This window comes from Equus przewalskii, chromosome 10, assembly GCF_037783145.1.
Source record: "Equus przewalskii isolate Varuska chromosome 10, EquPr2, whole genome shotgun sequence".
Classification (NCBI taxonomy): Eukaryota; Metazoa; Chordata; class Mammalia; order Perissodactyla; family Equidae; genus Equus; species Equus przewalskii.
In genome coordinates, this window is record NC_091840.1 from 53959599 (window position 1) to 53987595 (window position 27997).

The following is a 27997-nucleotide window of genomic DNA, read 5'->3' on the forward strand; positions in this document are numbered from 1 at the left end:
GAACTGGGGACTGACCCTCCCCCCCTCCCCAGCTCAGGAAAAAGGCAGATTACATCTGTTCAGAGGGAGATGCAGATTTCCCCGCGGCTGGGACAGTAAAGGCAGTAGCAGCTGTGGGGGTTTTGGCATCTTAAGGGTATTACTTGGGCTTAATCAGTTGGAGGGGCTCATTCAGTGTGAGTTAAAGTTTTCCCACCTCGAACTTCATTCCGAGTGGACCCTCTCATGTGTCTTTTTCTTTATAGTGAGTCTCAGCAAGACAACTACCCAAAACAGGAAGGAAATATGGTACAGTTTTCCCTATTGCAATGAATTTTTCTGCTTACTTTGGTATATGAGCGAATAGTTTGGCAATTTATATCACTCAGAACAGAACAATGAAACCATTATGTAGTTGAACGATTTCATGAGTATCTCTCTCCCACTCTGGACTGCATGCTCCATGGTAGTCTTCACTTTGATTTGTTCACTATTCTACCTGCAGGACCCAGCACTGTGTCTAGGACATAACAGGCATTCAAGAAATACACCTTAGTGAATGCAGAAAAATGATTTCTGAGACTCTGGATACATGCTCAGCTTCCCCCTACCATTCAGAATATTTTCTTCCTTTCCACTGACAGATCACACATTATCATTCCAAGTGATAAAAGTACAAGACTTTTCTTTTCCCTGGGTCTTCACACCTACCCAGGAGTTGAAGAAGATAATTACCTCTTTTGGATTTAGAGGTCTCTAGTATGCTAATGTTGAACACCTTATCAAGGGAGAGAGTAAAGTTTTGACAACGAATTATTTCTAAAATAGGAATTTATCACCTCTTCTATGAAATGATGCAAATAAGAATTTGAAAAGAAGATTTGCTGCAAATAATGGTGAATACTATATAGACCTTGACCTTGTTTTGCACATTAGATGCTTTTCTGACAAAGTAGTATGTAGTTGAATATTTATATGGGAAATTCCATTTTCTCATTGACTTCTTTTATTATCTCAAGAAATGTTTTGCCCAGAAAAAAAAATTGGCCTCAATGCAGAAAATCACATTTTAAAGAGCATTCAGTTCTTGCTGGTGTGTAGCTTAAGTCCTTTTAATTCTCTCCTGCCAGAGGAATTAATCAAATGGACAATTGATCCGTACAACCTTTGCACATTCATTAAAAGCACACCCGCATTACAGTACATTCCACTGATTACGCCTGTTTCTTTGGAATTTCCCACTGCCTGGATGGGACTTGAATATATAAGTAAGTACAATGGTTTGGCCGTTGTCGCAAGACTTTGGCACAATGCTAAGTTCAAGAACTAAATGGAAATGTTTTTTCAGGCTGAACAAAAGTAATTCTCAAAAATTGTTTCTTAACCTTTGGATCGTCTCGTCCCCCTTTGCTCCCCTTCCCTCACCTTCACACACAAATGCGCTTTCAGCCCTGTGCTGTAGTAAGTACTGTTTTAATCAACTGCCTATCAATTTCAAGTACCTCTTAATTTCTCAAGCATACTGCAAGTAGGCGCAATATAATTGATGCAAGAGTCTTTGAAGGTGATTTACTGGATAAGGACACAACTAGCAAAAGTCATACACTTTCTTTTTTAGGTTTTTATCTGATATTGTTATTGAAAAACTTAATAATCTGTAAAAAAAAAAAAAAAAGTAAAAGTCGCCTAGAAATAGCCATTGTTAATATTTAGTCTGTTTCCTTCTGCATGTAGATTTAAAAAAAAATAAAATTACAATCATGTGAATGTAACATAACCATATTATGGAATATTTAAATTAAATCTAAGCTTTTACTATTAAAAGTAAAGCTGCCATGGACTTGCTTATCTATAAATTTTTACTATATTTCTCATTATTTCCCCAGGAGAGATTCCAAGAAGCAAGACAATTAGGTGATACATACTTTCAAATTATTCTTGAAAAAAATATTGTTCCCACTCTCACTAGTAGATTACGAGTGTTCATCTCACAAAATCCTCACCAGCATTAAGTATTATTTTTAAAAATATCACTGATTTTATTAGTCAAAATGTTATCTCATTTGGATTTGAATGCCCTTAATTACTCACAGGCTTGAGCATTTTTATGTGTTTATTGAATATTAGATTTTCTTCTCCTGTGAATTCTTATTGTCATTGCCCATTTTATTACTTTTATGCTTAAAAAGTCCCTGCTCATTTCAAGATCAGATTCAGCCATATTTTATTATAGTTAATTTTATTTTACATTTTCCTTTAACCTTTTTAAATTATTTGGTAAACTTTTTCACTTCGGGTAACGTAAGTGTTTTCATCAAAACATTTTCGGTTATGAATGATAGAAGCCAAATTCAAACTAACAAACAGAAGGAGGACTTGTTAGCTCACATACCTGGGAACTGAGTCCAGCTTGGTGCAGTGTAACCAGCTCCAAGGTGTAAACAGGGAGATCTCAGGGCTTGAACTCTCTCTCACACATCATGGCTTTGCTTTCCCCTGAGTGTTGATTTCGTTCTCACATAGGTTTTCCTTGTATGGCTGGGAAGATGGTCTCCATGCCCTCCTTCTATGACTCCTGATCCAGGAGGTAGAAACCCTCCCTTTCTCAGCACCAGGTATCAGATTCCTTGAAGGGACCCAGCTTGGTCCTGTTTGGATCATGTACCCATTTGTAAGCCAGTCACTGTGACCAATGAGATTGAGTACTTTGCCCAGCCTAAGTCCTGTGCCCATCCACCCCTGGGAGGGTAGGAAATACTTTGATTGACAGCCCCATAGAAATACAAGGTGTAGAGGGGTGACGGCTTTCCAAGGTGTGGGATCCTGGGCAGGGGAAACCCAAGAAATTATGGTAGGGAGTATATAATTTTATTTATTTTTGTTGTTTCCAAGTAACAAGTGGTCCCAACATTTTTTAGTGAGTAATGAGTCCTTTCCCTCATTGATTTTGGATGTTTGCTCTACCATATTCAAAGTTATGAGTCTATCAGACTACCTCGAAGGTATCTATTGTGTTTCATCAGTATGTCAATCCGTCTATATGCCACACTATTTATGGATTGTAGCTTTATCAGGAGCTGTAATATTTTTAGAGTAAAGGTCTGCATCATCTATCTTTATTTTCCATTTTTTTAGCTCTTCTCTTTCTTCTTTCAAATGAACTAATCATTTTGTCAAGTTCCAAGATATAAACAATTAGGGTTTTGATTGGTGAAACTTAATACCTTCAACTTAATTTTGGAGAAACAGCCATCTTTATAAAATGTGATATATTTCTATTTATTCATTTCTTCAATTGTTTGTCTCAGAAAAGTTTATAAGTATCTTTGAGTATTTTTTTTTTTGAGTTTTTGAGTTTGAGTATTTCCTATTATTTCTGGGTCTTTTAAAAAATTTTGTCGCTATATAAGATTAGTTTTTCATTATATATCTTTTAAAGCAACTTTACTGAGGTATATTTGACATATCAAAAATTTCACCCATTCCAGGTGTCCAATTCAGCGATTTTTAGCAACCATCGAGTGGTGTAACTGTCACCATAAATCAACTATACAACATTTCCATCCTCCTCGATAGGATCCCTCATGCCCATTTAGTTAATACTTTTTCTCACCTCCAGACTCAGGCAACCACGAATTTGCTTTTGGCCTCTATAGATTTGCCTATTATGGACATTTCTTATAAATGGAGCCAAACAACATGTGGTCTTTTGCGTCTGGCGTCTTTTCACTTCACATAATGTTTTAGGGGTTCATCCATGATGGAACATGTGTCAGTAGTTTGCTCCTTTTTATTTCTGAACAGTATTCCATTTTACAGATATAACATATTTTGCCTCTTCATTTGCCAGTTAATGGGCATTTAGGCTGTTTCCAGTTTGGGGCTATTATAAATACTGCTGCTGTGAACATTTGCCTGCAAGTCTTTGTATAGACATGTGTTCTCATTTCTCTTGAGTGTATACCTAGGAGGGGAATTGCTAGGTCATTGGCAGTGTTATGTTTAACTTTTTGAGAAACTGCCAAACTATTTTCTCAAAATGACTGGCTCATTTTACACCCCACCAGCAAAGTTGAGGGTTCTTGGTTTTCCACATCTTTCACAACATTTGTTATTGTCTGTCTTATTTATATAGCCATTCTAGTGGATGTGAAGTGGTATCTCATTTGGGTTTTATTTCGTATTTCCTTAATAATTAATCATGTTGAGCATCTTTTCATGTGCTCATTAGCCATTTGTATATCTTCTTTGACATAATGTCTGTTCATATCTTTTACCTACTGTATGATTGCTCTGTTTGTTTTCTTATTATTGAGTTGTAAGGGTTCTTTGTATATTCCGGATATACGACATGTGTTTGCAAATGTTTTATCCCAGTCTGTTGCTTATCTTTTCATTTTCTCAATGATATGTTTTGAAGTTCAAAAGTTTTGAATTTCGATGAGGTCCAATTTGTCAATTTTTTCTTTCATGGACCATGCTGTTGGTCTTGTAGCTAAGAAATCTTTGTTTAATTTCATTATGTCTTTAACTTTCTTTTCAGTTGTGTATAGGAGAAAATTGATTTTTGTAAATTTATCTTCTATTCTGCCCTTTTATTACTCTGTATTAAAAATTCTATGAATTTTACTCTTGATTCTCTTGGGTTTTCTAAGTTGCTTCTAGAATTTCTAATCATATTTAAGACATACACATAATATGAAGCACAATTATAAATACTCAAGTTTAATTATTAGGCATGCTGTTATTTTTGCTAGAGAGATTATCAGTCATTGCCCTCAGTTCTTTGTGACACAGTTTGAGAAAGACATTTACCAACTATCGTGGGTAAAGAGAAAGATGAACACTACGTGACAAAGGATCTCATAACCAAATGGCTTTAGGAATAGATCCTAGAATTGGGGCCATGTATGCTGAGGACAGATAATTTTCAAAATTTAAATATTAAAATGTTGTAAAAGGAAGAGATTTGTTTTAGGTTAATGCTGAGGATATTTTTCTTCTATTAATATTGTTTCTCATGTTGAGCTTGGAACCTATTAAAAACCCTGGGTCTTTTTCATGTGAACTACCATCTAACCACGCCGCCTACCATCTCTATATATGCAACTACTTGGAGGATTACTTTGCATTCTTCCCTGTTAAATTTCACTTTCTTAAGTCTATTCCATCATTTTCAGTTGTTAAATTATTTAGAATTTTGGTCTATCTTCTAGCTGATCAATTCTTTCTCTCCTTGTTTATTTGTTTCTTTGTTTCTTTCTTTCTTTTTATTGCAGTAACATTGGATAATAACATTATATAACTTTTAGGCACACATGTAATATATTTCAAATTCTGTGTAGATTACATCATGCTCACCACCCCAAGACTAACTACAATCCATCACCACACATGTGCTCCTAATCAGCCCTTTTGCCCTCCTCCCTCTCCACTTCCCCTCTGGTAACCACCAATCCAATCCCTCTTCCTATGTGTTTGTTTGTCGTTATTTTTATCCTCGACGTATGAGTGAGATCATACGGTATTTGGCTTTCTCCCTCTGACTTATTTCACTTAGCATAATACCCTCAGGGTCCATCCACGTTGTCACAAATGGCCGGATTTCATCATTTCTTATGGCTGAGTAGTATTCCATTGTGTATATATACCACATCTTCTTTATCCATTCATCCCTTGATAGGCACCTAGGTTGCTTCCAAGTCTTGGCTATTGTGAATAATGCTGCAATGAACATAGGGGTGCATCTATCTTTATGCCTTTGTGTTTTCAAGTTCTTTGGATAAATACCCAGCAGTGGTATACCTGGATCATATGGTAGATCTATTCTTAATTTTCTGGGGATACTCTATACTGTTTTCCATAGTGGCTGCACCAGTTTAAACTCCCACCAGCAGTGTACAAGGGTTCCCTTCTCCCCACATCCTCTCCAACATCTGTTGTTTCCTGTCTTGTTAATTATAGCCATTCTCACCAGAGCAAGGTGATATCTCATTATAGTTTTGATTTACATTTCCCTGATAGTTAATGATGTTGAACATCTTTTCGTGTACCTCTTGACCATCCATATATTTTCTTTGGAGAAATCTCTGTTCAGATCTTTTGCCCATTTTTAATTGTGTTGTTGATTTTTTTGTTGTTGAGACATGATTTCTTTGCATATTTTGGATATTAACACCTTATCTGATATATGGGTTGCAAATAACTTCTCCCAATTGTTAGATTGTCTTTTCGTTTTGTTGATGGTTTCCTTTGCTGTACAGAAGCTTTTTAGTTTGATGTAGTCCCATTTGATTATTTTTTCTATTGTTTCCCTTGCCTGGTCAGACATGGTACTTGAAAATATGATGCTAAGACCAGTGTCAAAGAGTGTGCTGCCTATGTTTTCTTCTAGAAGTTTCATGGTTTCAGGTCATACATTCAAGTCTTTAGTCCATTTTGAGTTGATTTTTGTCCACAGTGTAAGATAATGGTCTACTTTTATTCTTTTGCGTGTGGCTGTCCAGTTTTCCCAACACCATTTATTGAAGAGCCTCTCTTTTCTCCATTGTATGCTCTTGGCTCCCTTGCTGAAAATTAGCTGTCCATAGATGTGTGAGTTTATTTCTGGACTCTTGATTCTGTTCCATTGATCTGTGTGTCTGTTTTTGTGCCAGTACCATGCTGTTTTGGTTACTATGTCTTTGTAGTGTATTTTGAAATCAGGAAGTGTGATACCTCTAGCTTTGTTCTGTTTCCTCAGGATTCCTTTGGCTATTTGGGGTCTTTTGTTTTTCCATATAAATTTTAGGATTCTTTGTTCTATTTCTGTGAAAAGTGTTGTTGGAACTTTGATAGGGATTGCATTGACTCTGTAGATTGCTTTGGGAAATATGGACATTTTAACTATGTTAATTCTTCCAAACTAAGGGTATGGAATATCTTTCCATTTCTTTGTGTCTTCTTCAATTTGTTTCAATGATGTTTTATAGTTTTTGGTATACAGATCTTTCACTTCTTTGGTTAAGTTTATTCCTAGGTATTTTATTATTTTTGTTGCAATTGTAAATGGGATTGTATTCTTAATTTCTCTTGCTGCTACTTTGTTTTTAGTGTATAGAAATGCAACTGATGTTGGTATGTTGATTTTGTATATTGCAACTTGACTTGATATCACATATTTGGCCACAAAACAAGTCTCAATAAATTTAAGAAAATTGAAATAATACCAAGCATCTTTCTGACCACAAAGTATGAAACTAGGAATCAACTACAGGAAGAAAACCAGAAAAGCTACAAAAATGTGGAGATTAAACAAAATGCTACTGAACAACGATTGGGTCAATGAAGAAATCAAAGGAGAAATCAAAAAGTACCTGGAGACAAATGAAAATGAAAATATGACATGCCAAAATCTATGGGAGACAGCAAAAATCGTTCTAAGAAAGAAGTTTATAGCATTCATAAATTGGGTTTGGGGAGCCCCAGCACCATTGGCTGTAAGGTCTAATAGCACACTCCTGTTGCAGTTTTCCTGTTAAATGAGTAGGCACCCGTGTAGATGGTTGCTAGGCTCAGGGGCTTACAGCTGCTGTAGACCTCAGGCCTGCAAGGCTGTTGTCACCTCTCTTAGGATTGCAGCTGAGTGGGGCTGGCCCTAGGCATGGGAGCACCCAATTGTTTCAGGCTTTGGAAGGTGGGGCCAATTTCCTTTGTGGCTGTTTGTAAAGCACAGGTCTTCTGCACTGATAAGGCCCACCCCTATAGATCCACACACACTGTAAACACAGTCCTGGCCCATGCACACTTCCCAACCCCCTGGAACATACCCAGTCACCCCACAGTGGAGGCCCCCACCTCTTCACCAGTGCCTCCCACAGTTCACCTGGTCCTCACACGGGTGCTGCCCCACAGAGGCAGACACACTCACCTGCCTGTAGAGGATCCAGGCACCCAGTCTATGCAGTCTGAAAAGTTGCCCAAGGGCTTGCTGTTGGGTGGGGCCAGTCCCTAGGGTGGGCTGCCTATCCTGGCTGAACTGGATTAAATCTGTGCTCTAGTGGGTGTGGCAGACCCCTAGGCTAACAGGCCAGAGGAAGAACTCCAATGGCGTCTGCCAGCATCTGTGTCAGCATGCCTGTTCTAGGTCACAGCAATGGCTGCCACCAATGTCTCAGTCTCCAGAGAGGTCCTACCTCTCACTGAGATGCACTCAGAGCCTATCAGGTGAGTCTCTTTTCATCAAATGGCTGTGCAGCTTTCTTTCTGGTGATTTTAGGTTAGTCTCTGAAGTGGGTGAATTTGTCTGTGGGCCCTTTAAGAGCAGGCTTTATTCCGCTTATGTCAATAGCTTTTCTGAGGGTATCCCCATTGTAGTTAGTAGCCAGTGAAGCCAGATAGCCTGACACTTGTCTCAGTTTTGCTGAGTCTGAAGGATACTTATAGCGATGTCGTGCCCCAGCTCAGGTCCCCACTCCTCCAGGGAGGGCTGCATACCTTAGGGTGGCTCCCTCCCGGCTGGCTTTTTTTTCACACAAAGGTGGCTTTTTGCTCTCCAGAATGAATTTCTGTCTCTTCCACTTCAGTCAGGACTGTCCCTTGTGGTGGGGGTTCTTTTTATCCAGTTTTCAGTTCTCTCTCCAGGGTAACTTTTCCAAGAATAGTTGTAACCTGATTGTGTTCATGAGAGGACATGAGTTCAGAGTCTGTCTATGCTGCCATCTTGACAAGATCTCTAATCAATTATTTCTTAATTCAAGTTATTGATAAAGATATTGAACATCAGGGGCATGAGTCCTGGTGATGCCACTAGAGGCCTCCCTTCAGGCAGATATTGTTGTAATCATGTTCATATGATTATTGAAACGTGTGGTAGGTAGAATCCTAAGAATGATCCCCAATGACCTTTCCCTTATATAATCTCCTCCCCTTTGAGTATGGGTAAAAATTATAAATATGATTATGTCTGTCCCATGATTATGTTTTGCTTTATGACAAAAGGGAAATGATTCAGGTGGACCCGATATAATCATATAAGCCCTTAAAAGCAGAGCTTTCTCCTGCCTGAAGGCAGAAGGGGAAATCAGAGAGATTTGAAGCATGAGAAGAATTTGGCACGCCATTGCTGGTTTTGAAGATGGAGGGAGCCATGTGCAAGGATGGTAGAATGGCTTCTAGTAGCTGAGAGATCCTCTGGCTAACAGCAACCGATGGGGCCCTCAATCCTACAGCTCATAGGAATTGAATTTGGCCAAGAGCTTGAATAAACTTGGAATAAGGCTCTTCTCCAGTGTCCAGATGAGAGTCCAGCCCAGCTGACACCTTGGTTTTGGCCTTGTGAGAACCTAAGTAGAGAATTCATCTGGACTTCTGACATACAGAAGTAGGATAATAAATGAGTGTTGTTTTAAGTCACTAAATGTATGGTAATGCCTTCATAGGAATAGAAAATGAATACAAACCAACTATGATCTCACAAATTCTTTGACTAGCTAGACCATATTTATTTATTTATTTGTGTTCATTGCTGAAATCAAGATACAGAATCTTTTGATATTTTATTTATCTGCCAGTTGAATAACTATGTCAAAAAAAGAAAAGATACATTTCATATATTTAATGCCTTAAAAAATAATACCTTGAAAGTGGACTGGCTTTCTGCTTTTCAGGTTACTTTCATATCTCTTGTCTCATCTTATCCTCCCTCATAAGAGCCTAGTGGGGCAGATAAGAAGAAATCCTATAGAAGTCATTTGCCCAAAGAAAACAAGACCGACTTTAGCTTGATAATAGGAAAGCCTTTCAAACAATTAGAACTGGCCCACTGTGGAAGGGGCCGCCTTCTAAAATAATAAACTGCCTTACTGGAAGAAAAGAGTACATGATCATATCTGAAGGATTCAATGGGAGAGAGCCTCATGTGGTTAAAGAGCCAAATCCCTGAGGTCTCCTCCAACACTAAACATTTTGTGTTTCCAATAAGCAACAAAACTAAATTGATCCATATCTGTGTTGGGGTTAGTTGGCTAGGCAAGAGGTTTTCTTAAAGGATTCCTTGCCATTTTCGCAATTGCTATTCTTTTTGAAGCAGCAAATTTATCTAAATTCCTTTGTACAAAGAAAATACTGCATGATGGGCCTCAATAACATATGTTTTTTAAGGCCCCAACTTTTAATAAGTTGACCAAGTCTCACAGACACTTTGTAGTAGAGGCAAGATTTGAACCCAGTCTGTCTGACTCCAGAATCCTTGCCTGAACTCACTATAGTGTGATCTGCCTCCCTCACTAGGAAACAGGAGCACATTGAAGCAGCTGGCTTGGATGATTAAAGGGATGGACACTAACAAGACCACAGATGGAATCTTAGAACAGGAGCATGTGTCCCAAAGGACTGAGACATCCTGCCAATTCAGTAGCCCAAGCATAATGGCAACCCCTGATGTGAAAGAGAGAAATGCTATTTCTTTCTTTCCTTTGTGTTTTTCTCATGGTCCAAGTTAAAGCCCCACTGGCCCTGTGTTAGTTATTAGAGCTTATTAGATAACCCACTTTCCCCCGCTGAACCTCAGTCTACACATCTATAAAATAGAGGCATTGGATTAGTTGATCACGGAAGTCCCGTCCAGCTCTAGAGTATTATTACAGGAAAAACATACACATTTTGGCATTCCCCCCAGTGCTTCTTCTACAATAATCAGAAGCTCAGTAGATACCCAAAAAGAGATTGACACCCAGTTCTGAGGATTTCTTTCAGAGATTCTTGAGTTTTCTATGAGAATTCTGTTTGTGAAGCCTTGTGCTTCTGGGCTCCCAGATTCGTTGAGAGACCTGCAGCTCCAGTGAGAAGAGGCTGGGCACTGCTCTCTGGCCAGCAGAGGGGACAGCCCTGGGGCAGAAAGGGGGTGGCAGGGAGGATGGGGAGGAGAGTCAGCTGCAGGCTGGGATGCCACTGGTCCAGGCAGCTGCCTTTCCTCCTGGGAAGTACAGGGCTGGGCAGCAACAGGCCCCACTAGTTCAAGAAGAAGCCTGAGGCTAGGAGAAGTGGAAGGCATGGGGCCAATCTGCAGCCGGAAACTCAGAGCCAGGGAGGGCACGTATGATTAGGCTGCACATAGGACTCTGTGAAGATCTGGCTATGAGTATTTGAAAGAGGAAAGAATCTTTGCCAAATGGTAACAGTGACCGAGCAAGGTGACACGGGATCCAGCTTTTCACCTTAACCCCAGGTCACTTCTCCTCGGGGCCTGCCTGACAGATCAACTCTAATGTGAGCTTTGTTCACAGGGAAAAGTGAGGCGGCTGCATGAGCCTGGCTCACCAGGGGTTAAATGCAGCCTGGGTCCCCTGATCAACTGAGTAAACATATTCCATCACACCGGAAAACTCCAGTGGAATAGTAATCCCACACGCCTCTCCTCTCTGCCTGAGGGATCTGCCTTCCTGGGTATCACTTCCAAAGGCCAGAGTAGATATGGGAATCTGCACTTATTTAAAGCAGAATTCGAGAACTTACTTCAAGTCTATTCAAAAGCATTTTGGTTCTAGGCTTAGTAGGATCAGTGGGGACTCAGTCACCACCTGGCACGAAAGGTGGTAACTTGGAGTCTCTGGTCAACTCTAGACATCAGATTCAGAAATAAAGAGAATTCATTTCGGAGGTCCCTTCAGATGTTCCCTCCCCGTCCATACTGCACGTTGAGCGCCTATGTATTGATTTGCTAGGTATTAAAAACTTAGCCAATGGCACATTTTTAACAGCTTTTTTGAGTTACACTTTTCCTCCCTTCAAGTTCACCCATTACAAGAGTTCAATTCAACGATGTTTAGTAAATTCACCGAGTTGTGCAAGCATTATCACAAGCCCGTTTTAGAACATTGCCATCACCCTATTTGCAGTCAATCCCCACTCTCGCCGCCGTTCCCAGGCAGCCACTCATCTGCTGTCTATCTCTATTTGTGTTTTGTGGACATCTCATAAATGAAATTATATAATATGTGATCTTTGGCATCTGAATTCGTTCACTTAGCTTGTTTAAGGTTTATCCATGTTATAACATATATCAGTACTTCATCGCCTTATATTGCTGAATAGTATTCCATTGCCTGGATATATGACATTTTGTTTATCCATTCGCTGTGGTGGACATTTGTGTTGTGTCCAGTTTCTTAGTGTTATGAATATTGCTCTGAACATACCTGTGTCAGTCTTTGTGTGAACAAGTGCTCTTATGTCCCTTGGGTAAATTCTTAGGAGAGGAATTATTGAATCATATGGTGGGCTGTACTTTTAAAGAAATTGCCAAGCTGTCTTCCAAAGTGACTGTACCATTTTACATTCCCACCAGCAATGTGCGAAGTTTCCAATCTTTCCACATCCTCGCCAACACTCGTTACTGTGTCTTTTTGATTATAGCCATCCTAGTGGATGTGTAGTGGTATCTCATTGTGGATTTAATTTGAATTTCCTTAATGACCAATGATGTTGAACATCTTTTCATGTGCTTAGTATGCAAAGGCACATTTCAAAGTGAGTCTAATTGGAAATTTAAGTCCCCTTTAAAAAGTACTAGAAATAAATTTAAAGACAAGTTTATTTTATTGTCAGTAAAAATAGTGACAGGAGGATTAAACAGATTGAATGATTGATCCATTCATTCACGAATTCATTTGCTTGTTTCATAAATAATTATTGAGTGTCTATATGTGCCTGGAGCTGTGCTAGGTTCTGGAGAAGAAACAATGAATAAGACATAGCCCCACCTCCATGTATCTTATGAAGATGTATATGGAAGATGTGTATTATATACATGTATCATACATTTTGTTGGAATTTAAAGTGGAGTACAGCAGAGTAGGAGCTCAACTGAGGTGTGTCTTCTCACTCCATGTTGAGGGGTGAAATAATACTTAGTGGGTGAAGTAACATCAAATATGAGCCCCAAGGGGTTAGTAGCAATCAACTGGCAAAGACTGAAGAGGAACGTCATCCAGGTAGACTCCTTGAAGGGTTGGGGGCTGGATGGGAAAGGAGAGAGGGACAAGCACGGTCCTGGTGTGTCTAGATGTCTTAGCCCGTTCGGGCTGCTGTAACAAAATACCACAGACAAGGTAGCTTATGAACAACAGAAGTTTATTGCTCGCAGTTCAGGAGGCTGGGAAGCCCAAGATCAAGGTGACAGCATGTCAGTTTCTGGTGAGGGCCTCCTTTCTGACTCCTGAGCTGGTGCCTTCTCACTGTGTCCTCACGTGGCGAAAAGAGCAAGGGATCCCTCTGGAGCTTCATTCACAAGGTGCTAATCCCATTCCTAAGCACTCCACCTTTGCGACCTAATCACCTTCCAAAGTCCCCACCTCCTACTACCGTCATCTTTAGGGGTTAGGATTTCAACATATGAATTTTGGGAGGTCACAAACATTCAGACCATAGCACCAGGCAAGTGAAAATAGCTCCTCATGAATAGGCTTTGGAGTACTGGGGCCTGGAGAGAGAGGAGCAGTGAGAAGTGAAGCTGGGGAAGTAGGCAGGGGCACGATGAGGAAAGGCCTAGCAGAGAGCCACTGATGTCCTTCAGGGAGGGAGCATCATGATCAGATGGTCCTTTAGAAAGTTCTCTCCACAGCACTGTGGGCAGCAGACAGGAGTCGGGGTCTCTGTGCTTTCCTTTACAGAAGTTGTGTCAGGCCTCCTATGGCCTTGAACCTCAGCTCTATCTCACTGGGGACCAGCAGGGCCTGAGCTATTCATCTGGCCACCTGTGGCACCGAGAATGACCTATGATCTCCTGTGTTTGGCAGGTGCTACATCACCCTGACCCAGTCTCTGCACCTGACCATGAGTGGGGCTCCAGCGGGACCTGCAGGCACAGGCAAGACGGAGACAACCAAGGACCTGGGCCGAGCACTGGGCATCATGGTCTACGTGTTTAACTGCTCAGAGCAGATGGACTACAAGGTACAGCCCCAGCTTCAGAAGGGACTAGGTACTGGGTGGCAGTCCAAACCAGGGATCAGGTCTAACCACACCACCCTAGTCCAGCTCAGAGGCCCAGACAAGGAGGTCTCTCCTCGCTCCTTCACAGGAGACCTCAGGACCCTTTACCCCTGGAGCTTGTGGACTTCCCTGTAAACCTTAGCACCGGGAATCTGCTTCCACTGATGAGATTTGCAACCACAGATGAGTTACTTCACCTTTGGGGTCTTCCTCTTGTCATGTCAAATGAAGAACTTGAACATATATTCAAAGGCCTAAGTTTGCTACTTGACCTAGAATCACAGAAGGGCTCATAAGTGGCTAACATAAAGTCTTCACATAAAAATCATATTTGGGCTCTGCGGTAAAAGGGGGCATTTCCCCTGGAATATCTACAAGGGCAAACTGTTCTACAAGGGCATGTGTCACTTCTGAAGACAGCATAGATTAACCCCTACTCCTTGCAAGAGATGCCCAAAAAAGACAAGTGCAAGGAGTGCAAGGCTAATGTTCTTCATTCAGGCACTCATTTTTACATTTTTTTAGTGTATCCCAGGTTCTGTGTCATAGAGGAAAGCAAGAGAAACAAAAGGCCCATGAGGTTACCTCTTAGCAGCATTCTGCTCACAACTAGACCTTATATAGATTCCTTTTTAAAGAAGTGTAATAACAGATTATCTCACTGTCTGACTATTTTTATTTTGTTTTATTGTATGTATTTTTGTAAACTGCCTTCAGTCCGTTTTGAAAACAAGATGGCATGTAAATAAATTTAGAATTGAAAAAATAAAACCATTTCATTAAATGGATTAAATATTTTATGTGTAAATCATATGATATATTAATTGTAAAATAAATTTAATTTAAAAATAATTTTAGAGACTGCAAGATAATACTTGCAGTTACCACATATAGAACTCTTTAAATGAGATTCATCTTCTATAACTTTAATAAGTTCTCACATATAAAATTTTACTGTGCAAAGGTTTGCAGAGTGCTATAGCACTGTGTTTTTTCCTAGCGAGCAGACAAGATGAGGATTCAAACCCAAAATAGCTGTCCTCCCCATAGTCTACATGCTCTAAATTTTAACATGGTTGCTTTTATTGATGAACACATTAAGATAATGTTTCTCTTTAAGTCAGGCTGGAAGAAGAAAGATTTTTTTCCCCCTTTAAAGAAATAAACTCAGCCTTCAGGATTGTTTTATTTCTAGATTCTTCTATAGTTGAACAATGGTGGTATAGCTTCCTGAGAGGAACATTCTGGAGTATGCACTCATTTAGATGTAGAAGTCCTGGTGATTGACTCCAAATTGATTGAAGACAATCACCCAGATTTCTTCAAAGTCATGCCCAACATAGCAAACAGAAGGAGATGGGTTGGCCCATGGCCAGGGGTCACTAAGGTCATTTTACCTAATCCTTTCAAAACACATCACTGAACCCCGACCCCACTGATTCCTCTAAGAGTACAGGGTGAAAGGAGGAGTCTATCCTTTGTTTGAACTGTGCGTGAAGCTTCAGTCATGTGAGTTTAGGCTAGAGACTGATCAGAGTAACATCAATAGGTATAGCCATAGTGAAACCCTAAAGGGGTTTGGTGCCCTAGACATCAAACATCCTTTGTGAGTAAGCTGGCAAACCTCCTCTTCCCTTTGTTGTCCAGCTATTCAGAATTATTTTTATCACAAAGCACATCCAGCAATCAAGTTAATTTATTGAATGTCACCATTGCTCAGCATGTTTTGGGCATGATGGAAGGGTATCAAAAGTAGATATAGGTACATAGATAGATAGGCAGATAGATAGTCAGATGATAACTAGATAGATGATAAATAAAGTACAACCCAGTCCATTTGAGAGACAGGAAAGATATATTAAATAATTAGGGGGGATACCAGACAGTATTACCCTGAATGCTAATGTGTGTCCTACAAACTCTAAGCTGTGGAATATTCCAGTGTAGGGGGAGGGCCACAGAGTGCACTGGTCAGGAAAGACATCATGGAGGGTGTGAGACCCGAGCTGTTTAAGGTTTGAGTGAGTGCAAAATAAGGCATGTGACATTCTAGCAAGGCTAACCCATTAAAATACCAGCTTTAAAGACATGACCAAGTCTTGGGTGCAATTGATGTCCTACCCCTCATTCTGACTTCACCCCTGAGCTCTCCTCATAGGGCTTGGCTGGGAAGAGGAGAGGGAGGAATGGAGTGAGGGTCAGGAGGACCTGTCATGGACTTCACCAGGCATCATTTTGATGTATTATTTATGACACAGCAACATATTCTGTTTCTGTATCTCTAGAGAAAAAGCTAGAAATAAACATGGAATGATGACTGAGTACATTAAAGCAGACTGAGGAACAGGAGTAGATAAGAGATGGGGTTGAAAAGGAAAGGAGGGACACAAAGCCACTGAGAGACTCTGACTTTGAAGTGGTGGGCTACAGAAAGACCCTGCAGCCTTCAGGAAAGAAGTAGGAGCATGATGAAAACAAATGGTATTTAAGGAAGAATCTTTGAGCAGCCAGATGAATCAAGATAGGAAGAGACTGGAAGGAAGGAAAGTATTTGGCGAGAACATTGAAGTCATTCAAACCAGAGAAGGTGAGGAGCCAGATGATGAGGTAGTAGGAATGGAAAACAAAGAACTAGAGGCTTAAAATATGTTTAAATAAAAATGATACCTGGGGGGCCGGCCCCGTGACCGAGTGGTTAAGTTGGCATGCTCTGCTTCGGCGGCCCAGGGTTTCGCTGGCTCGGATCCTGGGTGCAGACATGGCACCCCTCGTCAGGCCATACTGGGGCGGCGTCCCACATGCCACAACTGGAAGGACCCACAGCTAGAATATATGGCTATGTACTGGGGGATTTGGGGAGAAAGAGCAATTTAAAAAAAAAAAAAAAAGATTGGCAACAGTTGTTAGCTCAGGTGCCAATCTTTAAAAAAAAAAAAATGATACCTGGGGAACCTGGGGATGGGGTGGGTGGTGAAACAGAGGGAGGAGCTAAAGTGGAGAGTTTGGGCTGTAGTCAAGGACCTTTACAATCCCTTCCGCCTCAGGAAGTCTGTAAGGGGGCATCGGGTAATGAGGTGGGCATGAGAACAGTGTGGAACATGGGGAAAAGGGAAAGTTCTTGCTTTCCTCTAGTAGTGCTGGTTGGAAAACCCATAAAGCCAGCCACTTTCTCTGGAAATGGTTGCATTTTAGTGCTAAGATGTTCTTTATATGATAGCAGCAATACTTCCTCCCTTGACCTCAAGTTGGAGAGGCTGTTGATGAAACATCAAATGGGTTTGAACCCAAAAGTATCTGGAATTCTTTTGACCTCTCTGTAGCACCAACACTATAGAACACCCACTCTTTCTTGAGATTCCCTCCTCTCTTGGCATCTGAAACATTATGCTTCCACAATTCTCCCAACTCGCTGATCTTGCCTTCTCCATCTCATTTTCTGATCCTCTTCTATAATTTCAGGTTTTGGCTGTATATTGATGACTCCCAAATCTACCTTCCAGCTTTACCCAAGTTCTATTCCTTTACCTGCTTTATGTGTATACATTCTCTCCACAACCTAACTAGTAGTTCGTCAAGGGACTAGCCCCTCTGTGTCTAGCACACGAGCTATGCACAGAGCTGATAGTTGAAAAATGTCCACTGAGTAAATGAATGGGACTTTTCCATTATTTACAATTTCCAACGCTCTAATGATGTCTCCTTGCCAGTGGCCTTGAGAGTGTCTCCCAGTAACCTATTCTTTTATATTGCTTCATGGTTTACTGGTTTACATTGAATGCCCAGAATGGTTTTTATTTTTAGGACAGATATACCATCTTCCCTTTGAAGTTCCTTCCTTGCTTTCTTTTGAAAAAATTTACCTATAATTTATTTTCTCTAGATGTTATCACTTCCCACTCCCATCTCCCGCTTTCTATCACTCTGGGAAGCCTGGGTATTTGGGCATGGATTTAAAGATACAGACATAAACTTTTTCATCAGCACACGCCAAGGGCTGAGTGGGAGGCTTTTTGTCTGTATGGTGAAGGAAAAATAATCTTTTATTCATTTCCTGGGATTTTGAAAGCTAGAGAATCAACAGTAATGCAAGCCTGATGACATTTTAAAGGGATTTTGGTCCAAGTATCTTGAAAAGGTTCTGTTTGATCCCGTGGCTTATGTTAGCACCTACAACCATCAAAAATTTAATTGTTCTTGAAATTTTAATACACGTTTCTAACCAGTGGTCCTTAGGGGACTGGAAGTATCTGTAATAAAGAGGATAGAAAATGACTTAGACGTGTATGATATGCCCAGCACTGTTAGTAATTTAATCTTTGTACATTTTGTTGCAGTCTTGTGGCAACATCTACAAGGGCCTGGCACAGACCGGTGCCTGGGGCTGTTTTGATGAGTTCAATAGAATCTCCGTGGAGGTCTTGTCAGTGGTGGCAGTGCAGGTAAGGGGGCCAGAAGTTGGTGGGAGCCCCAAAGCCTTCATGCCAAGCGTTGTAGAAGTCTACATCCTGTTTTCAACCTCTCCTCATCTACTTCCCTGACCCCCTGCCTCCTCCCTCTGAAATCAGGTCCAAGTGCAGGATATGGGGATCCTGCAGGTCCCTACCAGGGTGGATCCATTTACTGACTGTGGCATTCCATTTTCTCTGCCTAAAATGGGCATAAAGAGCATCTGTGCCCCCTGCTTCACAAGGGTGAGGGGAGGATCAGACCAGATGGCAGAGCCCAGCTCCTTGGAATGGGCACGGACTTTGGAAATTGTCGGACTGGGGCTTAAAATTCAGCTCTTCCCTTGCCTGAAAGTCTGGGCAAGTTACTCCACTTCTCTCAGCCTAATTCACTTAATTATACAGTCATGTGATGCATAATGATGTTTCAGTCAACAACAGACTGCATATGTGACAGTGGTCCCACAAGACTGGTACCGTGTAGTCTAGGCATGTAGTAACCTGTACCACCTAGGTTTATGTAAGTACACTCTACAATGTTCACACAATGATGAAATCACCTAAGGACACCTTTCTCAGAACATATCCCCCTTGTTAGGTGACACATGACCGTATATAAAGTGAGGATTACTATGTGAATGTTATTGAATGAAGAAAGACATTTTTGGGTCAGATTTTATGTAACCATGCCACTTGTCTTTCAATTCACCTATAAAGCACTTGTTGAACACCCTCAACATAGTAAGTGCTGTGCTCAAGATTAGGGTGAAGGGTCCCCAGTTGAATAGGACATGATCCCTAACTTCAAAAGATGAGTTCTTGATGGGGCTGACCTGGTGGCATAGTGATTGGGTTTGTGCACTCCACTTTGATGGCCTGAGTTTTTCAGGTTCAGATCCCAGGCATGGACCTACACACCGCTCATCAAGCCATGCTACGGCAACGTCCCACATACAAAATAGAGGAAGACTGGCACAGATGTTAGCTCAGGGACAATCTTCCTCAAGCAACAAGAGGAAGACTGGGTGGGGCTAGCCCGGTGGCATAGTGGTTAAGTTCGTGCACTCCACTTTGGTGGTCCAGGGTTCACAGATTTGGATCCCAGGCATGGACCTATACATTGCTCATCAAGCCACACTGTGGTGACATCCCACATAAAGTAGAGGTAGATTGGCAACAGATGTCAGTTCAGGGCCAATCTTCCTCACCAAAAAAAAGAGAGAGTTCTTGAGACAGAGATGAGCACTGTTCAGTGTTCTAGAAGTGATTTGAATTCTGACTGGCAGTATGGGACAAGACTGCTAGATATGTTATCTTGAAGCCAGGCCTCAAGAAGATAGAGAGGATTTGGATTATGATAAGCATCTCATAGACAGTGGGAGCAGTGGACAGGGGGCGGGGGTAGGGAAAGTGAACAAACCTTTTTTGAAAGTCTGTTCTGCACCAGGTACATCTCATATATCATCTCTTATACCTTGTATCTTATGTGTCTCTCTTATCCCCACAACAGCCCTATAAGCCATCATTATTAATGTATATATAGAATGGAGAGAGGGACTGAAGATCAGAGGTGAAAGGGCACACCATTAGCAAGTGGCAAGGTTAGTATTTGAAGCCAACACTGCCACCCATGGGATCGAGCACAGATTTGGTGTATATGGGGTAAAAGTCTAGAGGAGAATATGAGACGAGAGAGACAGGTTTGAACCAAATAGTAGACAGACTTAAATGCCATGATGTGGATTCTGCTTTCTTCATTGGGCCGCAGGGCACCCCGGGAGGTTTCAGAAAGGGAAATTACCCTCCACTTGGCAGCAGTCATGGCAGGGGCTGGGCAGGAGGAGAATCAGTGGCTGCAGTCAAGTCACGGGTCTCTCACGGGGGTCCTGATTGGAGCTGCAAAGGCCTAAATGGGAGCCTGCTGCCCCCAAGGCCCGCAGTCAGCATAGTGAGCTGTGTCCTTTGCCAGCACTAAGCTGAGCACCCCCATTTCCCACTAGAAGAAACTCTGTGGTTTCGGAGCCTCCCCCTGGCTCTTGTCTCAACAAGGCAAAGCCAATGTCAAGGTCCCATACAGTGATCAAAGCTCTGGCGAGGTCCTTGGGGCGGGTGCTCCTAGTTTGTACCCATATACCATATGATCAAAAATGTTTAATTTTCCTCTTATCAATTGCTTTTATTTTCAAAGCAATATGTATACAGTACCAAAAAAGAAAACTGGAGCTATGAGGGACTCTTTGGTCCCTATAGGGCTCTGTTTAATTCTTTCAGCTCTAGACAAAGGAGCAAGGACGAAGTTTAGCTGAACTGACATTTTTCTTAAGTGTGCAGAGTTGAGGGAAAGGGCAGCAGAAGCGGAGTGGGGTGATCTGCAGACGGAAGGTTGTCCATGGTGGAGGAAGCCAGCGGGGGAGCATCCTACCCCTCCAACTGGCCTGTCTGCCCTGGCAGGAGCCAGCCTCTATCCATATAACCCCCACATGCTGTCACCTCTCTCATCCAGGCGTCTGTTGCTGTCACAGGTAGGCTGGACTTGGAGCCGTGGGCAGGTGCTGAGGTCACCACATGGCTGAACAGTGGTGGAACTCATACCATCAGCTAGTTCCATCACTAACCCTTGTCTCCAGCTGCCACTGGAAGGCATAGGTGGTCAAGGGCTCTGCAAGGTGCCTTCACTTCCTCCTTTCCTAAAAGTGGTCAGGCTTTCCATCTCTTGCATGTGACAGCCAGTTGGTGCTCCCACCCACTGACTCTTGCCTGAACTATTTCTTGGTGAAGCTCCTGAAAGTTGCAAAAATGTGGAGCTCTTCTCTCATTCCCAGCAGTGATTAATGGTTTTCCCTTTCTTTATGTTTATTCGACTCAGTAGGGGCTAGTAGAGGAAGGAAGTCAAATGGTTAGCCTGAACATTCTCTTGGACTGAAACCTTTGACTAGCTCAGTTCATGTTTCAGGCTGTCGCATTGGTAGCTGAAACTGGCTGTGGTGGCAAAATTTTCACTGCGGAAACTGGCACATTCTACAAATTAGGGGCATTTTTGCTTTCCTGGAGAACTGGTTGTTAAACATATACCAGCACACCTCTGCCTTGCAAGATTGTGAAGTCAGTGTAGCCACATCTTTTCAATCTTAAAGAGAAGCTAAAAGTCCAGATTTTTATTTAAAAATCTCTAGATTTCTAAAAGTTGTCAACTCATTCAATTTAAAAAAAACCTGGGCTGGACAAAGAAAGCACATTAGCTGGCTGCATTCACCTTTGCACGGTCACTTCACAACTTGGAACCAGAAATGATGCACCTGTAAGGTCTCTTTGAAATTTGGGTATAATCTATTTTCAGGCAGAAGATGTGGAGCCAAAAAGTCCCATAAACCTTTCTCAGAGAACTAACTCTAGGCTGGAAAGGTTCTGAAAATCAGCAGAGAAGTGTAGGCTTTTGATTGATAAGCCATAATTCCACCGCGTACCTCAAATTTTTCTCCTTACGTCTTCCACTGCAGATATCTAGTGGCTGATGTCTTCCTCCATCTTTTTATTCCCTTGCCCACTATCCTCTGGTATTTCTACCCACCTTCATGTCCACCTATCTCATCTTTGCTTTTATAATTTTCTGCACCCTCTCTTCTGCACCCTCACTGCTTGCCACAGATTTCAGAGGGCATTTCCTCTTCTCACTAGCCAGGTTGCACTCCTGTGACTGCACTCACTCACACCCAGGACCATTCATCATGAATAGTTACACCTATGGTGCCCCGACGCAGCACTCAGTGCTGGGGGGCGGGGGGGGGGGTGCCAAAGGGCTCTCTTAGTGTGTGTCCCCCCGCCCCACAAGGAGCCGAGGGCAAGAGAAAAGGGAAAGCAGTAAGAACCAGACCAGGGTCAAAATAAAGCCCATCTTGGGATCCAGAGATTGTGTGAGCAAGTTCCACGTGCGCTTGGGATTTTAAAAGAAACAGGTTCCTGCAGAGTGAAATTAGCCAGGCAAGTGGGCAGGGAAGTGGTTATGTGTGTAGGCTCCGAAACCACACTGCAGTGTTCAATTCTGGTTCAGCCACTTACTAGCTGTATGACCCTGGGCAAGTCCATGTCTCAAGTTCCACATTTGTAAAGGGGGTTAATAATAGTACCTACTTGGTGCAGTTGTAATAAATATTAAATGTGTTAATATGTGTGAGGCACTTAAAACAAAGCCCTACAGATAGTAGGCACTCAATAAATTTTAGTCTCTGTTATGATGACACTGGTAGTGGTGGTGGTGGTGATGATGATGATGGTGGTGATGAAGGTGGTGATGGTAGTGATGATGATGATGGTGGCGATGATGATGATGGTGGTGGTAGTAATGTTGGTGGTGATGATGGTGGCGATGATGATGGTGGTAATCATAATGATGATGGTGGTGATGGTGTTGGTGGTGATGATGATGGTGGTGGTGATGATGATTACTATCGTTATTATCTGAACATTGCAGGAAATGGGTACACACACAGGGCAGGGAAGGAGGATCCACATCCTTGTCACGCCTGTCTCCTCTACACACTTCACTCCTTCTTAGCTCACCCTCAGCTATCTCACTAAAATAAATAGTGTCCTAACAGATGAAGCAGTGCCCAACAGCCGTTGTCCCCAATGCATAATAGATAGACACTGTGAATTTGCCTTATTTTGAAATTGCCCAACGCAAGGTCAGTAATGGGTTCTCCAAGATCAGTTTCCTTTACTTCTGGAATTAAATAAATTTAACCTGGAATTCCCTGATGCTTTCCTACTCCAGTCTAAGAACATACCCATAGAAGATATTCTTAAGAAGGTGGTCAAAAAACAGCCTGGGCAAAATCTGAGCTGGTAACATTTAAAATCATGTACCCATCCAAGGAGAAAATTGCACTTAATTATTGACAAGGTAATCGAGGCTGGCATATTGGTTCAGAAGCCACACCAGCTGTGACACTTCTTCTCCCCCATCCTCCTCTCCCCTCGTCTGCCTTTCCTCCTCCCCCCTCTTTGCCTGTCTGTGCTCCTCTTCCCAGTAACTTCTCCAAAAGTGAGTATGCTTCAGTCTTCTTGCAGGTGGGTATTTTCATGTCTCTGTCAGATTGGTCAAGTGGAATTGCATATCCAATTAGGGAAAAGTGTGGCAGTTCCAAGAGAAATTACTCTGCTATTTTTTACATATATAAGATATTACTTTTTAAAAAATTTTTCCATTACTGTTGCAATTGGCTCACTAAGCCTTGGGTTATCTGGGCCCAGGGACACGTACCACCGGGGACACTCCACCACCCTGTACCTCCAGCCCTTTGTCCACCTCCACACTCCCTAGCCAGGTGTTCCTGCCACTTCCTTCCCTTCTCTACAGTATAGGCACCAACAGTGGGCTGGGCCGGGGCAGGAAATAGCTAGAAGCAGCAGATCAGTTAGCAAGGACTTGGGAGCCCACCACATTAGCGCTCCAGGTACTCAAGGCGCTAAACAAATGCTAGAGTCTCAGAGCCACAGGAGCTTCCCATGTAACACGCTTTATAGAGGAGCTTAAGGTCTAAGGTGAAAACACAGAAATATAAAAAACTGTAAAAAGTGATGAGTGGCTTGCACTTCTGAAGGCAGCAGACTCTAATCTGCCATTGCAGGAGAAGCTTGGAGTGAGCCAGGCAGGATTTTAATAACACATGGCATTTGGGGGCAGAGGCTGGAAAAGAGCATGACCACAGGGGACCACAGAATGGGCCACCTGCCTGGAATGAAAGGGGCAAGGTGGAGCAGTGTGGAGAAAGGCTGAGAGTACTCGTTTAGCACAGAGCTAGCCAATGAGCTCCTTAAAACATATCACCTGCAGGGAGAGTGTGATTTTTTTTTTTTTAATACTTCGACGCAAAGCCCTGGCCTGGATGGGAGGATATAGAGGCAGAACCTTCTGTACTCACCAACTTCTAGCCTTTAACGAGAAATATATCACTCTTAAGATGTCCAGTCAAACTGCGAACATCAGACGAGAACACACTGCTTGTGCAGATAACAGGACTGATCATTTGAAATCAGGGCTGGCCTGTGATATAGAGAAATAAAACCTATACATATGTCTACAAGATAAAGCAGAAAGTGAGTTCCACCAGAGAGGTGCAATTAAAGGCTGCAGAGGCTGGAAAGAGAAATCGAGGGGCAGCGGTGGGTCATGAAATTGGTATAGGGCTGTCATCCAGTGGCAAGGATGCTTAATTGGCTACAAGGTGTCCTGAAGAGTGGATATTCGAGTGGTGCCATCTAGCTCCATGCTACTCAACCTGTGGACCAGCAGCGTCAGCATCCCCTGGAAACTTGTTAGAAATGCAGGCTCTCAGATCCACCCAAGCCCTGCTCCTACAGAATCTGCGTTTTCACAAGATCCCCAGTGATTCGTATGCACCACGAAGCTGGAGGTGTGCTGCTCTGGCACAGAATTCTCAACCATGGCTGCACATTAGAATTACCCGGGCAATTCTGAAACGTAGTAATGCACAAATGCAAAGTCTCCACCCCCATAGATTCTGATTTCATTGGTCTAGGCAGGACATGGGCGTTGGGGTTTTTTAAAAAACCTCAATGTGGTTCCACTGTTAGTCAAACTTTGAGAACCAGAGCTGAGAGGGAGACTATCAAGCAGGGAGAACATCCCTGAGGACCATGGAGCTTGGGTTTACATCAAGACCGACAAGATCGAGCCGGGCTGATCCAGGTCAGTGGCTGCAGGGGCAGGTCCTCTCCACAGCAAGTGGGCAGAGGGGAACAGAGGACTCAGGCTCACCGGAGAGGGGGAGAGGGTCAGTCTGCAGCTTTGATTGGGGACAACTGGGCAGAGCAGGCAGGAGTAGAAATCCAGGCATTGACTGGACCCCAGTGGTTCTTGAACTTTAGCCTGCATCAGGATCACCTGGAGGGCTTGTTAAACCTCGCCTTGTTGGTCCCACTCCCAGAATTTCTGATTTGGCCAATCTGAGATGAGGCTAAGAATCTGCGTGGGAATTTGGTGGGACCCAGGGATACAAGCTGGGGGATGGTGGACAAGTCACTTATATCTTCTTGGCCTCAATTTCCTTACTGGGAAAATGTTTGGTCCAGGTCATGGTTTCCTCACCTTTGGCACCATTGATGCCTGGGGCTTGATAATTCCTTCTTGCGAGCATCGGCCCTGCATGTTGTGAGGTGTGGAGCAGCACCCCTGGCCTCTGCCCGCTAAATGCCAGCACAACCTCCTCCCTAGTTGTGACAACAAGAATGTCTCCAGACATTGTCGTGTCCCCTGAGGAGAGCAGGTGCAAAATCACCTCCCGCTGAGAACACTGGTTTCAACATAGCTTTCCATTTTTGTTGGTTTTCTTTAATGGGCAGCAAAAGCACCTTTTCTTATTTCGTGGAAACCAGTGTCTCTCAATTATAACAAATGTGATTATTTTCAGAGCAAAACAAATCACTCTGGGAGTGTATACATTTGATGAGGAGCTGTGAGTGGCTGGCACAGCGCTCCTTTGGCAGCAGGTGGTTTGGGGAAGTGGCTAAAAGTAAGTGCTTTGGCACCAGATTGCCTGGTTTTTAACTCGCGTTGCCCCACTTAGCAACTGTTAGACATCTGGCAAGTTTCCCTTTTTCTTTTAACTTTTTATTTTGAACCAGTTTTAGATTTACAGGAAACTTGCAAAAACAGTATAGAGAGTTCCCACACATCCCTCCGCTCGCCTCCCCTAAGGGCAACATCTTAACTAACTGCAATCGACCGTCTTAACTGCCTTCTGCCTCAGTTTCCTCTTCCAAAAATCTACTCATTTCATACAGCTGTTGAGAGGACTGAATGGGATAATTCATGCAAAATACTCAGAATAGTGCCTGGTACTTATCAAGTGCTCAATAAATGTCAGTTATTATTTTGTTGTTATTCCTTGTGGCTTTAAAATATCCCCAAACGGTGAGTCTTCAGTGGAGAAACAAACCCCCATGAGCGAGGAGTGTGGCAGCCTTAGGTATCAGTCTGTGCCCGCCTGTGTGTGCACCTTGCAGTTTAATCCACACGACCCCAGTCCACCTGCTTCTCCCACTGGCATACTGAAGGACTCCTGGACTTTTCCAGGCCCTGGACTGTGTCAGGACCTCCTGGACACCGACCATGGTTACACTCTAATGTCTTGTTCCATGGACCTCAGTTGCTGTGAAGGTGGTGAGGAAATGCCAGGCAGGCGGGCTCCTGCCCTGTCCAACCCAGGCTACCAGCACCCGTTATTAGCGCTGATGCTGCCATGTTAACTGCATCCTTGTGTCTGTTCAACACTCTCCCTCAAGGGCCCCTTATAGAATTTTACACAAAAGCACAGATGCCGTCAATCCTACGGCGCATCAGAAATTCTCGCTGAGCCTGAGGTTTCTGGTCCTTGATGTTGCAGGAGGGAATGCTGAGTCAGAACGAACAGCAGAAGGGGGCCTGGGCTCTCGCCCTAGCCTTCACCCAGAGGTAACAGAGCAATTTGTAAATGGTAATTGAACCCCCCTCACCACCCCATAGCAAGGTGAGAGCTCGTGTATTTTATAGATGAGAAGACTGGGTCCGAAGGGGAGAACACAGCCTCTCTGACACACATAACCTGCAGGGCGACAAGGGTGGTGAGGGGCTCCGTGGCTGAGCTGTGCTATGAGTGCCTGGGAAGCAGCAGAGCTGGCCCTGTCTGACCAGCATGCTGGGTGCTGGAGACCACCTGCCAGAATGGTATTGCTATTCTGCATGTAGGAAGAAGTTTCCGTCTCAAACTAATTGCTGCAAGCTCAAATGCATTCAGTCACTAGAGCTGCACTCTGGGAAAGGAGATGAATCCTAATGGTAGAACCGGCATGCAGTCTGGCCAGCACTGCCCTGCCAGGCACTGGAGAGAGGCCTGCCCGGTGGTCTGCGGTCCAGCTGCCTCTCTTCTCTGTCTCTGCCCCTCTCTTACTTTTGGTCCAGCAGCCTCTCTCTCTCTGTGTCTCTGTCTTTGTGTCTCTCTCCTAAATGCTTCAGTTCTCTGTGTCTGCCTCTCTCTGTCACTCTGTCTCTCTCTTGTTTATGGTCCAGCTGTCTTCTGCCTTTCTCATATATGCTCCAGCTGTCTCTGTCTCTCTGTATCTCACTCTCTGGTACATCGTCCAGCTGTCTCTCTGTCTCTCTCTCTCATGTATGTTCCAGCTGTCTCTCTTTCTCTCTCTTACACAGCCCCTCCAGCCCCCCGCAGCCCCATCTCCATGGAATCCCTGGCTGTTCTAAACACCCAGAACATCGCCGACATGCTTGGGGCTCATTCTAACCTTGTGCTGGCCCCAGCTTTCAGGCTTTCTTTCAAGAACCCCGAGAGGCGGGAAATACCCAGAGGCATTCTGCGGGCCGCCCAAACAAGTGGACCCCTTTTTGTCTTCCCTCCTTCTGCTGTTGATCATTTTTGTATATCTTTCCAAAGCACCAGGTGTGAAAATAAATGGGTGACTTTCATTTCTGTCTCTCCTCCCACCTACAACACTGATCTAGAACGTAGATCTGACCAGGTCAAACTGCAGTTGACCACATTTAAGAAAAAGTCTCATCTCTTTGAAAAGGCACCAATAACCCCGGGGTC

At 43.0% G+C, this 27997-nt stretch overlaps 1 protein-coding gene across 10 annotated transcripts in view; it reads left to right on the plus strand.

Annotated features, from left to right (window-relative positions):
• The window catches only part of DNAH9 (dynein axonemal heavy chain 9), a 313704-nt gene that overhangs the window by 89961 nt on the left and 195746 nt on the right, over nt 1–27997 (plus strand). For all 10 annotated transcript variants that reach the window (XR_011523200.1, XR_011523198.1, XR_011523197.1 and 7 more), the window contains 2 exons: nt 13755–13911; nt 18285–18389. Coding sequence is in view for 6 of the 10 variants with exons in the window: in XM_070561099.1 (XP_070417200.1) it covers nt 13755–13911; nt 18285–18389 (262 nt within the window). In the remaining 4 variants the exon portion in view is untranslated. The remainder of the gene's footprint in view (nt 1–13754; nt 13912–18284; nt 18390–27997) is intronic.